At 35.0% G+C, this 13,964-nt stretch overlaps 1 protein-coding gene across 1 annotated transcript; it reads right to left on the bottom strand.

Annotated features, from left to right (window-relative positions):
• Positions 1-1,649: 1,649 nt before the first annotated feature.
• On the bottom strand, positions 1,650-10,668 carry SPC25 (SPC25 component of NDC80 kinetochore complex). The gene is made up of 7 exons (XM_019727492.2): positions 10,531-10,668; positions 9,425-9,577; positions 9,265-9,330; positions 6,468-6,614; positions 5,276-5,380; positions 3,582-3,680; positions 1,650-1,849 (listed from the first exon to the last, which is right to left on the bottom strand). The coding sequence occupies exons 1-7, from the start codon at positions 10,574-10,576 to the stop codon at positions 1,725-1,727; spliced, it is 741 nt and encodes a 246-aa protein (XP_019583051.2). The 5' UTR covers positions 10,577-10,668; the 3' UTR covers positions 1,650-1,724.
• Between the last annotated feature and the right edge of the window lie 3,296 nt (positions 10,669-13,964).

Raw genomic sequence — 13,964 nt, forward strand, 5'->3', positions numbered from 1 at the left:
ATTTAAATGTAGGTATATTAAAAATAAGGCCACAGATCTGTAAAGATCTGCCACAGAAAACTGGATAGTTCTGCTCACTGTACTCCCTCTAGTAATAGTAAGATACTCCGTTTAGCCAAGCTCATGCTAAAACAGGTAAGACTATTGCTAGAACAGGCTCCAATCTCTAGTTGATTAGCCTTTTCTCTCTGTGCAGACACTACTACAAATCAGCAGTTGCTAAAAGCTGGTCTGCACCCTGAGGTGGATCAGTGGGCATTCCCACCACATAGCATGCTCCTCAGATAAATTCTACTGCTATTAAGGCAGAGCTCTGAGTCAGGTCCTAGGCATGAGGCAAATGAGCGAAAGTGCTTCTGAACCTCCCTTCTGACTCTAACTAGACAACTGGCCTGAAATTTTTCCCAGACTTCAAGAAGAAGCAGGAGAGGAACTGGAGGCACGGAGGTCATTGTTTTGTGGCTTTTCAGATGTATCAATAAGACCGGGTCTTACATTAATTTTTACTCCAAAAGATGCATTAGAGCTGATTGTCCCAGCTAGGTCTTATTTTCAGGGAAACACGGTATCATGAAGCTGTGTTATGTGCCTTCCATTATAGCCAGCATACCTAAATACAACCAATTTTACAAGGAAAGGACAAGGACGAAACAAAACCCTAGAACAACATGACACTTGAGCTCTCGTCTGTGTTAAATAGACTCTCAACACAGCGAAGTTATATCCAGACCACAATTAAACAGTACAAATATTACAAAATGGTTGTAAAGGTTCTATACTTAGATTTTCAAAAATACAACCATTTTTGAGTATCTTACAATACTGCCAACATTCTTCTGAAATGGTTTGTTCTTTAACTGTAGATCCCTGATGGTCTGAGGTAAAAAATATTCTTTCCTTTATATTAGGACGATAGGAGGTAGTACTATTTAGTAGTGTTCATCTTACGAAGTACATTTCAAAATTTGCCAACTCTAGGTTGGGCCCACCCTCCTAACTTTTTAATATTACCAGTCCATGACCTTCAAAAGCTTGAAAACCACTGAGACACAGTGCACTTTGTACAATTCCCATTTACAAGCTAGCCATAAACTACCCATGCCTGCCATTAAAACTATATAAAAATATTTTAATATATAAATATAAAATATATATATATATATATATATATATATATATATATATATATCAGTAGAATTTATTTAAGAATATATATGTATATGTATTGTTGACCACTGAACAACTACAGAGATTAGTCCCCGTGATGTTGAAAATCCTCATGTAATTTAAACTGGCCTTTCACATACATGAATTCCCTACTATGGATTGAAAATACTGCTTTCCATCCACACTTGGTTGAATCCGTGTCTATGAAACCCAGGGATACAGATGGCTGACTGTATATTTATGGAGAAAAATCCACATATTAAGTGGACTAGCACAGTTCAAACTCGTTGTTCAAGGGTCCAGTGTGTGTGTGTGTGTGTGTGTGTGTGCAGGCGTGTGCATCTACATATTTGTTTTTTCATTTTAAAAAGAACATATTTGACTTTGTGAATTTTATTTCCTAAGATTTTAATTAAAATGCTCTATAAAGAAATACACCACACAGAGATATTTAAAAAATACAAAAGGAGTACAGGCAGACAATGGATGAAAATTCTTTTTAAAAGAGACACACAATAGGGAACAAAACTAAACAGTTTTTGTATACTATTTATACATTAATTATAAGCCATAGTACTAAAAGCTTTCCGAACATTGGCAAGAAAAGCTGAAAAATTTTTGGTCTTCCTTACATTCTCTTGAAGTTCTGATAGGCACTCAAGATGGGGAGCGCTATCTGACACTAGGGGAAAAAAAGAAGACAATTTGAATGAGATATTTTACGGAAGAGAAGGATTTCTAATTTAGATTCTTTCATCTGATTCAAATAATTTTAATTCCATTTTATTGAATTGCTTTGAGCATAAAATGATAAATGCACTTGATTTTCTTATCCTAACTATCTCTTGGACCTTTACTTACTCTCTAAATATTCATCTATGTACTACAATCTTGCTCTAAATTTAAACAGATGGTAGTCAAGAGATTGAAGAGCTTAATGATATTGATAAAGAACAGAGTACCACTTCCCATCATCTTTCCTATACATTTTAAGTATTTAAACTGTTTTAACAATTTATTTTTAACTGGTAAGTCAGTTTTCTCTCTAAAACATTGGCCTGACTTCTAATATTTGACCACTGGATAAAAAAAAAAAAAGTGTTCAATGCCAACCCTTAATAACTTACAATTATGGAGGAAAAAAATCTAAAGTTTCACAAATGCAATGAAGGTCATTAGAAAATGTGCTTGCTATTCCAAAAGTGGTATTTACAGTGCCTCCTAAACAAATGATACTCAAAGTCACAAATACCAATATGGATCTCATATGTAGTTGTACCAGATGGTACATACTGGGAGCAAGCAAGAGGACGGTCAAAAAAGGAAGGATCCAGCATTCTCCACCATCAATTTTGTCCTTTGTTCAAGGGGAAGAAATTCGACCACATCAAATTTCCAGCTCTTTGGTAGAGATTGCTCAAGAAACAAGGCCCATGACCAAAAGCAGAAAAGAACAGAGAAGAGCAGCTGGTTCAAAATTTAACTGTAGGTTCTATTTTAATACACTGTCAAATACTGACACTATGTAGCAATAGAGGACATCCAATTTGGAAAACACTAAAAAGCTAGGTAAGATGTTTATGGGGATTGTTTTCAAAATTCAGTGTTCATTAGAAGGTATTTACCTAAAGAGAAAAAAGCCAAACATTTGTACAATTCAATTCCTAAAATATAAATTCCATTAGAATAGAAATTGAGTATTCAGGCACATTAGGGAGCCAACTAAGCATTTCACCTGAGTGTGTGTCTCCCATAAATGCTTTAATATGGGAACACAGGTATGAAAAGCTGAGAACCATTTCCTGAATTCTGATAAATCAATTACTTTAAAAGGAACTAGGAGAATAAAAAACAGATAAGTATATTTCTATTCTCTTCCTGTTTACACTATTGCCAATCATATATATTCCCCATAAATCAAAAACCGTCTGACCTACTGGAGAATCAGTAACTCAGCTAAATTATCAATGTGGAGGATTTTTCAGGATGGGATAATATTGTAAAATTGATTTTGGGGAAAAAATGATCAGATTCTGATTTTACATTTGCTTTTAAAATCACCTACTTGGATAAATTATAATATTCACATTTAGACAGTCATATCCTTTATAGCTACTCTTTACGTTCTCTAAAAGGATAATCCATACTTGCATATGAAATACAGTGATCTTTTGTCTTTTAGACTTTTCTGCCACTGTGGCACTGTGTCACTCAGAAGAGAAATTACTTATTAATGCTCTTTGATTATATCTATAAATTAAAACTCTAGTCACAGCCTTTAGAAGACAATATCCCAAAAAGCAAGAGTAGAAAAGAAAACAATAGATTGTAGGAATATTACTTCCTTTATATTCTGATTCAAATAACATTTGGGGATGCCAATCTTAAAGACCAGTTATAGAAGGAGGACATACCTTCATAGTCCCTTGCTTCATTTAGGTGTAGGGAAAACATAAAGGGGCTATCAGGATGCTTAGGGTCAATATTAGTGAATATAAACTGCAATTTGTCACCTGAAAAAAGAGATTAAATTATTTAATATGAGACTATTGTATTATGCCAAAGCTTTCAACGGAGATGAGCTTTCTTACCTTTGTCTTTGATCAATCTCTATACTAAGTATCTATATTCACTTAACCAATGTCTCCAAATGTACAGTTACAAATTAGCTTTAAAATGTATTGTAGTTTAAATATGACATCGAAAGCACAAACAACAAAAAATAAATTGAACTTGATCGAAATTAAAAACTTTTGTCCTTCAAAGGACACTATCAAGAGTGAAAAGCTAACCCACAGAATGGGGGGAAATATTTGCAAATCTTATCTCTGAAATGAATTTAACATATAGGATGTATAAAAAACTCCTACAACTAAACAACAAAAAGCAATTCAAAAATGAACAAAGGACTTAAATAGACATTTCTCTGAAGAATAGATACAAATGGCCAATAAACACATGAAAAGATGCTCAACAACAGTAATCACTGGGGAAATGCAAACCAAAAACTACAATATAATGTAATGTAATGTAATATAACATATATAATAAATATAATACCAGGTCTTATATTAATTTTTGCTCCAAAAGACGCATTAGAGCTGATGGTCTGGCTAGGTCTTATTTTCAGGGAAACACAGTATACTTTATTACAGTGAAAGAATACAGCAAAATGAGCAAAGGGAAAAGATGCATGGGATGAAGTCCAGGGAAAATCAGCACAAGCTTCCAGAGTCTCTAATGAGCTTCCCTGGTAGACAACACATCACATGTACTGTCACAATTCGATGCTGAAGGAAGATCGCATGTCCTGTGTAACTCCACTGGGTTAGGAAATCTTGAAAACTTATGCCTAAAAAGTTTGTTTCCTCTAGACTTTGCCTCATGTGGCTTTTTTGGGATGATTTTGTTTTGTATCCTTTCTGCAACAAATCTGAGCCATGAATGATTATATGCCGAGTCCTGTAAGTCTTTCTGGCTAATCACCAAACCTGATGGTGATCTCAGGGACTCCCAACACAGTAAGCGGTGCTGTAAACTGGCCTATATCCACAGCCGTTAGACTATTTATGTGCTTTAACCCAGCAGTACCTCTCTTGGAATTCCATGGAAATTATATAAAAGAAATAGAGAAGTCTACATTCTCTGCAGTACTTCTAAAACTAAAGAACAGGCAGAATCCAAATGTTAAGTTAGAGGAAAAACATGTGTTTAACAATAGATAAAAGATTCAATAAATTATGATACATTCATGGAATGAATTATACACTACCATTTTAAATTTACCACTATGAAGGCTATTACATCTGGAGAAATGCTAATCATATAATACCAGTACACACAAGGAACAAATATTTCCTTGTTGGCAACCATGCAAAAAATACATTTATTAAAACACTGGATGATAAATAACCAAGGCATCAGTAATTATGTTAGGGTGATTAAAATTTTGTAATTTTCCTGTTTTCTAAAAAGTTCATAATGCAGTCATTATTTTACTTGAAAATGTGAAATATTTTTACTTTGAAAAAAAATTTTTTAATTCTCCTCTACTTAAGACAGAGACACCTTTCTAACTCCTAAGTTTTATTTACATTAATATACTTACCATAAATTTTTCGAATTTCTAGTCCAAGTCGATCTTTATACACGTCTACAGATTTCTGGAGCCTTTTCAACCTCTCTTCACTAGCTTTTTTAGCAGTATTAATAGCTACAATTAAAAAACATACACAGTATCAAACATCTTATATGACACTCAACTAATGCTCATTTAATTAATTTTTAAATTGTTGCGTATGGCGGGGTTTAAATCCCTCATAAAAATCCGCTCAGAAAAAACGAAGATTCTCGTGATCCGTACGCAACGTGTTAAAAAAACTTGAAAACAACTAGAAAAATGATGCCAGGCAAATGAATTTGCTTACGTTTATTCAGTTTCTATCTCTACCAATTAGCAAAAGGGGCTTCTGTTCATTCAAGATGGAAAGAAAAATTTGTGAGAAAATGCGTACAGGTAGTGAGAGAAATGTGTCAGTCTAGTTTATTGTATAAGTAGCATGAATAAACAGGCCAAGATTTGCATGGCTGGTAGAGAAACAGACCTCCTTTACACTATTTTGCTTTTTCTGGTTAGCCAACAAATTGCTTCATTGGAAAAATATTCTATTCTTTTAAACATAAGTATTTCTCATAAGAAGTCAGTCTTATTTCATGCCAGTTTAAAATTTTTCTTAAAGTTAACACATTACTCCCTGAGTAATACATAGGAGATGACAAAAATGTAGACATGCACAACAACTATAAGAAAAAGCATCAACAAAACAAACTTTGCTATTTTTGAGAGATTTGAGAATTACTTCGTTTGTAGGCAAACAAGACACTCATTCAAATTTGAAAGTTTTTTAGACAAAGAAACTTTGTAGCATAAAGGGCGTGCTTAATGGTTCCTGGCAGAGTTCATGTGTGATCAATAAATTTGTTGGATAAATTAGACTATGGCTTCTCCCAGGCAAATCTGATTTAGTGAAACTGTCTCCCACTATGCTTAAACTCCCATATCAATTTCATTATTACTCTGGCTATATTAAAAATCAAAAGGACCTTTAAATAAAACAAAAGAAAATAAAACCCACTTAGCTACCTTCACAGACATAGAGTGGATGGCTATGCCCCTAAGGTATGTTATCTATTTCTGGCAATAAGCTGGAGAGCAGGCAAGAACTATCACCACTTTGTGAACTATCACCACTTTGAAATTCACACTGATGTTTTAAATACACCTACAACTGGAAACTTACTTTCCTTCTTCCTAGCATATTCTTCCTTAAGATCCTGGACATTTGCAGTCAGTACTTCCATTTCCTGCTTTTTGCTTTTTACTTCAACAATCAACTTTAACAGGTTATCTTTCTTTTCTTGAATGAGCTTATTCTGCCTGCAGATCTCTGTAAGAAGCACAAAGTATTAGCTAGACTATACATGCTTTGTTCTCTAATATGCATCTAAGAAGACAGCGAAATACTGACTTGCATAAGATTAATACAGAATGTTTTAATTGATAAATATTTCCTAAAGATTAAAAAAATTATAATTAAAAAAAATCCTATTCTTTCCTATTTGTCTTTGAAAATAGAAATGAGAAGACGAGAATACCAAATTAAACCAAGAAACAGAAAATTAGAAGATCATTACCCTTGCAGCTCTCCCCACCTTCAAATAAGTACATAAATAAACACCAGCACCAAAGACAAATTGTAGAAAATGGCTTTACACAGTGCCTTGAAGAAACAGCTGATTTTAATGCTATATGATTCTGTAGCATACCAAAAAGATTGAAAGAAGGGATAAAAGGGAGGGAGTAACATAGGGAGGGAGGAAGGAAGGGGAAAACTTCATTTACTGTAGTAACAAACAAAACATTCAGGAATATCAAGAAATATGTAGGCTCTGTATTTTTAAAAATACTGGTCTGAGACATATATTATACCTGGATACATGGAAAGACATTTTATGCTTTTAAATATTAAGATGTCAGTATTTCCAAAATTCACTTCTATATTTAATGCAGTCCCAGTGGAATTTGGAAGGGAAAGGAAGGATCTAATAAAATTAATTATAAAATGTAATATAACAAATACATAGGTGAGAGTAGTTAAGAAAATATGGTAAGAAAAACAACAAGGAAAGGGATTTGCCCTATCAGATTTAACATCTGTAATGGTAACATTAATACAATAGTGGTGTATTACTTGAAGAATTGACTTACAGCTCAATTAAACAAAAAAGGCATTCCCAAACAAATGTTTGATAATTAATATGATAAATGAAATATCATAAATCAAGAAAGAGATTATTCCCCAGTGCTGAAATACAGAATTCCATATTTATTAAACATTTAAATATAAAATGAAATCTTACAAAACCTATGTTCAGAGTATCTGTGAATATAAAATTAACTCTGTGGGGAAACATATTTTTACTCAAAGGTAAAAAGAAATCAAAGTGAAAGGCATATACTGGCTACATAAAATTAACAAGCAGGAGAAAAAATTCATATTTGATTCAAGTAAGCATAAAACTCTACAATATGCTAGCGACTTTGTCCACTATCTTATATTTATATAAATTATTTATATAAATTTAAGTTTCACAATAACACTATTATGTAGGTCTTATTCTCTATATTAAAAGAAGAAAAAGGCTCAGCAGTTATGTCACTTGCCCAAAGCTTTTTTTGCTAGGATACAATAGAGTTTAAGACCTGGATCAAACTCAGGTCCTGACTTCAAAGACTGCTTTTGACCATTAAACTATCCTCCCCCAACAATGAGTTACTGCTCTTAATCTAAAGAAAATACAAATATAAGTTCCATAAACAAACAAACAAACAAAAAACCACACACACACACAAAAAGGAATAAACAGAAGAAACATGGAGCAGAGATAGATGGTTAATAAATAAACATAATTTAACCTCAATTACAGAAATGCAAATACAGAAATAACATACCAATTTTCATTTATTTCAACAATGTTTATAAAAATAATAGTGTTGAGAAGAATGCAAAATACTAGAGTCCTTGTGGAAAGTATTTTTGACATTGTAAGACAAGTCTTAAGGATATTCATGTCTTTTGATTCACTTATTTCATTTTTACAAAGCTGCCTTAAGAAAACAAGATGTGTGCAGGTATTTATATACATAAAAATATTTTCAGTGTTATTTACAATGGTGAAAAACTGAAAACATCTTAAACGTCTAACAAATAAATTGTTAAATAATATGATAAATCAATAAAGTAGAATATATTGTCAAAGAATTTAGTAAAGTGGGAAAGTACTATCAAAGTGGAAAAAAGAAAAAATGACGCAAAGTTATGTTGCTTGTAAGCAAAGTGGGTAAGGCAAAGCAAAAGAAACTATCAGGACGGACTGTGGCAAATTAAAGAAAATGTGCCCCAAGTAAAGGCATTCCAATTTAATAGTGTTTAAAACATGGTGCTCCTAAATTTAGTGTCACCAGTGGAATTTGGCCTGTGGTCACAAGTCTGTGGTTTGTGTGTCAAGAATTCAATAAAGCTGCTGATCCACTCTGGATAATCTGGAGAGTTGTAAAATGAGAAGGCAAGAACAGTAGTAAAAGTATGGAGAGAAAAACTGTCAAGCGTACTAACATAACCCCTAAAGAGCTCAGGGAACGCCACCTTTTGTGATTTCCAACTTAAAAACAAACTTGTATTTAAAAAATACTGGCTTTCACACATCAGTATAGATGAATCTCACAAGTATCATGCTAAGTGTAAAAATGGACAGGATACATACAAAATGATGCCCTTTATTTAACGTTCAAAAACACAATACTAAACCAAATATTGACAGGTTAGCTCTGGAAGGTGGGAGAAGAGGAAGGTATAACATGGGATGTTCTATTTATTAAGCTGGGTTATGGATACATAAATGTTGATCATTCGTGTGTGTGTGTGTGTGTGTGTGTGTGTGTACACACATACACACAGAATACATTGTTTTGCTTATATGAGGGATTTCATAAAGATTTTTAATCTAAACAAAACTGTGATCTAGTTTGTCACATACGATTTTGATATTCCAGAAGTATCTGAATCATTCGTTCTTCCTCCTTTAATTTCACAGATAGTTTTTCTGAAAGAGAAATTGGAATTGATGTTTCGAGTCAGCTGAAATGACACTAAAAAACAAAGAACCAAAACAGCATGTTACAAGTTAACTTAGGTACCTGCAAATGCTTTATTGATGTCCTTGTAGGTATCTCTTAGTCCCACCATCTGACAGGAGATGTCACTGACATTGCCTTTGAATTTATTCCAAAATTCATTTATGCTTTTATCTAACAATGCAAGTTCATCCTCTACCAATTTGTAAGACAATGCTATAAAACAAATAGAACACACATTGTATTTCTTGAGTTACTTTAATCACATCAGGCACCTATTCCAATCAACTATAGTTTGGCAGTTTGACCTTTGCTAGAAACGGTTAGCAACTTACTTTTAACTCTAGATATTCCAGGGCACATCAAAGCCACCTGGGCTTAACTGTGGTTATCCCATAGCAGCAAGAATTCACGAAACCCTTTCCTCCTAGAAATTCGTTAGTAGTATTAACTGCACACGACACACGCTCTATGACCCTGGGAAAATGACTTCGACTACATTTTCTCACAAGTATAATTGGCGACGCCCCTGCCAACTCTGACCCTGTCAATTCCAGCCTGAATCGCCGGGTCCCAGATGGCGGGCCCTCCCCCATAGGATAAGACCCCACACATCTACCCTGCCTTTTCCTCCCACCCCAGATCAGGAAAGTCAGCAGTAAAATGAAGACTGGAGTGGGAGTTCAGTCCACGACCTGTACAAGTCACTTCGACTCTCTGGGCCTTATCGTCCTCCTCTGTAATAAAAGGATGTAAGGCTCCAGGCCCCACCAGTTCTCCGTAACGCTAAAACCTTCCCAAAGACCGAATATCTTTCCAGGAGTCCACAGACATCTCATTCGGTGAAACCCAAAACGCTTCAGACTCTCCGCTGCCCACCCCGCGAGGTCCAGACGCACAAACAGCAACAAGACGTGCATTTCACAGACACCGCCCCCGAAAACACACATTCCGCCCCCGAAAACACACATTCCGCCCCCGAAAACTCACATTCCGCCCCCGAAAACACACATTCCGCCCCCGAAAACACACATTCCGGCCCCGAAAACACACATTCCGCCCCTGAAAACTCACATTCCGCCCAGAAAACACACATCGGCTCCCAAATTCATTTTCCACTATTGTGACAGGCGGGTCGGGGAGCTCAGCTGAGCTCCCTCCTCTCTTACCTTCGCCGGGAGGCCGGAGCCCCGCTGCCTTCCCAACACAAGACATGAGCCGAAGCCGCTTAACTGCCCACCTCCGACAGCCGCGCCAACTTTGCAATTTCAAACCTACGGCGTCTTCCGCCTCCCGACTTTAGGCGCTCATTCGCCTTCTGATTGGCTGGTAGGATAGGTTTTCCATGAAGGGATTGGTTGATCTAGCTGTCCGGGACTCTCGCGGAAAAGATGGGGAAAGGGCATTCTGGGATTTGTAGTTCTTTTGGAGAGACTGCCCACTCTCAGCGTGACTTTGGAAAGTAATAATAGTTTCTGGAAGAGTCACCCCATGGCAGACCGTTCATCAGTTTCAAATAAAGATTTCTGCAACAAATATAAATATTGGACTTTAATTGCATTCTGTCGCCAAGGATATAGCCTCTTCTTCGATACTACTCGTAGCTTAAATAAAGCTAATTAAAAATAATAAAGCTAATAAAAATACCATTGTTTAATCCATCTGATCTTTTAATAACTCTTCATTGGGAAGTGGCTGGAACGTTATTTTTTATTGCCTTCTAATAGTAACACTTCCAAATTGTTCTTATTTTCTGTTTTTGACCGTGTAAAGTAAAACAAACATTAGGAGACAATAAATACCTAACATAGGTATTTCCTGCCCCACTAGACAATGACACAAAACTTTTAATAGCCAAAATTCTTGGTGCCTGTCCTCTTTGATTGCTATATCGCAGATAAAAGTGAAAAAGAAAGGGGGGATGTCAGAGGTAATTCAAGGCACTGGCCTGGATGTTTGAAAGAATGAGGATACTGCTGGCAGAATTGAAGTTATCTTCATAGCACGTTGGGTGTATTGGGGGAGGGGTGTTGCGGAAATGCAGAGGCATGATGAGTTATGATTTTAATATGCTGAGTTTGAGAGAATATTGTTGGCGATATTAACCGGGTGTTAATGTCCTTTATGCAGTTTGCTTCTCTAATAAATTATGCAGAGGCTAACTGCTCCAACTCTGCAATAAGACTACCTGGGTTTGAAATCCAGTCTCCATCATTTATTAAGTGTGACTGTGGGAAAGTTACTTGGTCTCTTGGACCTCAGTTTCCTAATCTGTAAAGTGAGTGTAGTAATAATAATAATAATATCTTCTGCATATACCCATTCTGAAGACTGAAAGAGATAATGCAGATGTCTTAGAGTAGGTCCTTATAACATAAGCACTCAAAATTGTTTCTTACTTTTATGATTTATACCCTACCTACTTCCGATGCAGTTGGTTGTCATATTAAAACATATATAAATAAGGCTTTAAATAGAAAAAAAGCTAAGTTAACAAAGAAATAGAGAAGTTGTTGAAATTGAACACTAACTTTAGCTTAGGTGATACATAAAGGTGATGCATTACAAGACAATCACACTACTTATAGAATCCTGATTTTAAGGAAACATGCATGTGCCATGTCTGAATAAGTACAGAGTACAGGCATACCTTGGAACCTTGAAGATATTGTAGGTTCAGTTCCACTGCAGTAAAGCGAGTCACAAATGTTTTGGTTTCCCAGTGCATATAAAAGTTACATTTACACTATTCTGTAGTCTATAAAGTGTACGATAGTATTATATCTAAAACAAACTACATATATACCTTAATTTAAAACTATTTTATTGCTAATTGAGCCTTCAGCGAGTTGTAGTCTTTTTGCTGGTAAAAGGTCTTAACCTTCAATTTGTAAAAAAAAAAAAAAAAAATATCTGCCCAGCACAATAAAGCAAAGTGCGATAAAACAAGGTATGTGGGTACATTCCTTCCACCCCAACCCTAGTTGAATTAATTAATCAGTCAGGTGTGGTTATTTACCATTATGCATTTAATAATTTGTCAATATCTCACAAATATAACAGCTTTAGTTTTAGCAAAATGAAACTATTTTAGCAATAGTCAGAAAATAGTTTCAGTAATTTCTTTAGGCCATTACTAGTTCAAGATCATAAATTATTTCCTTAGCTTGGAATGATGCTTGGATCATCTCTCTGATGCATTCTTGTTGGAATCTGGCAGAACATGACTGATCCATGAACAAAATGGAAGAATAATTTATTATCAAGGCTTGAGCTATTCATGATTGACACAAGGCTGCAACTATGTCTCCTAGATCAAGGTGAACACCTTGTAGCTAACTTATTTTTCTGCCCTCTCTACTAGAGGACTATTTTTGCTAAGTTGACTCCATTTATAAGTCAACTTATAAGGGGCAGAAATATCCAGATGGTCCTCAGATGAGCAAATTCCTTATAATAAACATAAATATAAATATAAACATAAATATAAATATAAATATATCCCAAGGGTTCTCTAAAGAACCCTCATAATAAGGCTGTTATGAACATGGGTATACAAAGAATATTCAGTTTTTTATTTATCATAATTAAATTGTGATCTATTGTTGTGGGCAGAATAGTTGACGCCACTAAGCTAAAGTATTTACATGAATGTAAAGTTTTATGCCTTCTACCTCTCTACTTGTCCCTTCTCTCCTTCCTCTTCTCTTACCTAGTTCCTAAATTTAGAGGCTTCCCAAAGTTTTTGACTCTCTTTTCCTATTAACTTATTTCCCAGGGCAATCTCATCCCATCTCACATAGATATCTCTCAGATTCAATCCTGTTTAGCCTGTTTTCTGCATTTTAATCACATATTTCTAGCTATCTGCTGGTCACATGGGGATTCCCCACTAGCAATATTTCAAAAATATCCCCTTTCTTTTAGTGGCATTACCAGTCTTGAAGTTTAGAATCTTAGAATCTTCCATGACTCTTTCATAGTTAACTGGTTTCCAACAACAATAGATTCATCTATATGCCCCCCTCCCTCTGGCCTCCCATCTTTTTTTTTTTTTTTTTTATCTTCTGGATCTCTATGCAGGCCTTTACCACCTGATTCTTACCTCCAGACTCTTGCCCTCCCAATCAGTTTTGCCTACCATTGCCAAAATAATATTCTCAAAGTGCACTTCTGTCATATTATTTCCCTGTTCAAAACACTTTCACTGTTCTACCATTGTCTTCAAAATAAAGCCCACATTCCTTAGTGGCTTTCACGTTCAATCTTTGAATTAGTCTCAATTTGTTATTTTACCATTATTGTTCAATTGTTTATTTTATATTGTTTATAGTCTAATAAAAATAAACGATCAGCCCTGCACTACTTTAGTTCGATTTTGTTCATACAGTTCCTTTTTTTTTTTTTTTTTAATTTTATTACAAAGAATTTCTAACATATACAAAAGTAAATAAAATAGCATAATGAACTTGTCATGAACTTGTCATCTGGTCCCAGCTACCATCAACCACTGGCCAATCTGCTCTATCCACATACCATCCACTTCCCCAGACAACATGTCACCTTACCCACAAATATCTCAATACGTATTTCTAAAAGACAA

Source organism: Rhinolophus sinicus, linkage group LG01 (assembly GCF_036562045.2).
Source record: "Rhinolophus sinicus isolate RSC01 linkage group LG01, ASM3656204v1, whole genome shotgun sequence".
In the NCBI taxonomy this organism is placed as follows: domain Eukaryota; kingdom Metazoa; phylum Chordata; class Mammalia; order Chiroptera; family Rhinolophidae; genus Rhinolophus; species Rhinolophus sinicus.

What these genes read in the sequence shown, in the direction of transcription:
- SPC25 (XM_019727492.2), bottom strand. Translation starts at nt 10,576, where the DNA reads ATGTCTTGTGTTGGGAAGGCAGCGGGGCTCCGGCCTCCCGGCGAAG. An exon ending in GCTCCGGCCTCCCGGCGAAG is followed by an intron (nt 9,578 to 10,530) that starts GTAAGAGAGGAG and finishes TTTGTTTTATAG; the next exon opens with CATTGTCTTACAAATTGGTA. An exon ending in ATATGCTAGGAAGAAGGAAA is followed by an intron (nt 5,381 to 6,467) that starts GTAAGTTTCCAG and finishes TTTTAATTGTAG; the next exon opens with CTATTAATACTGCTAAAAAA.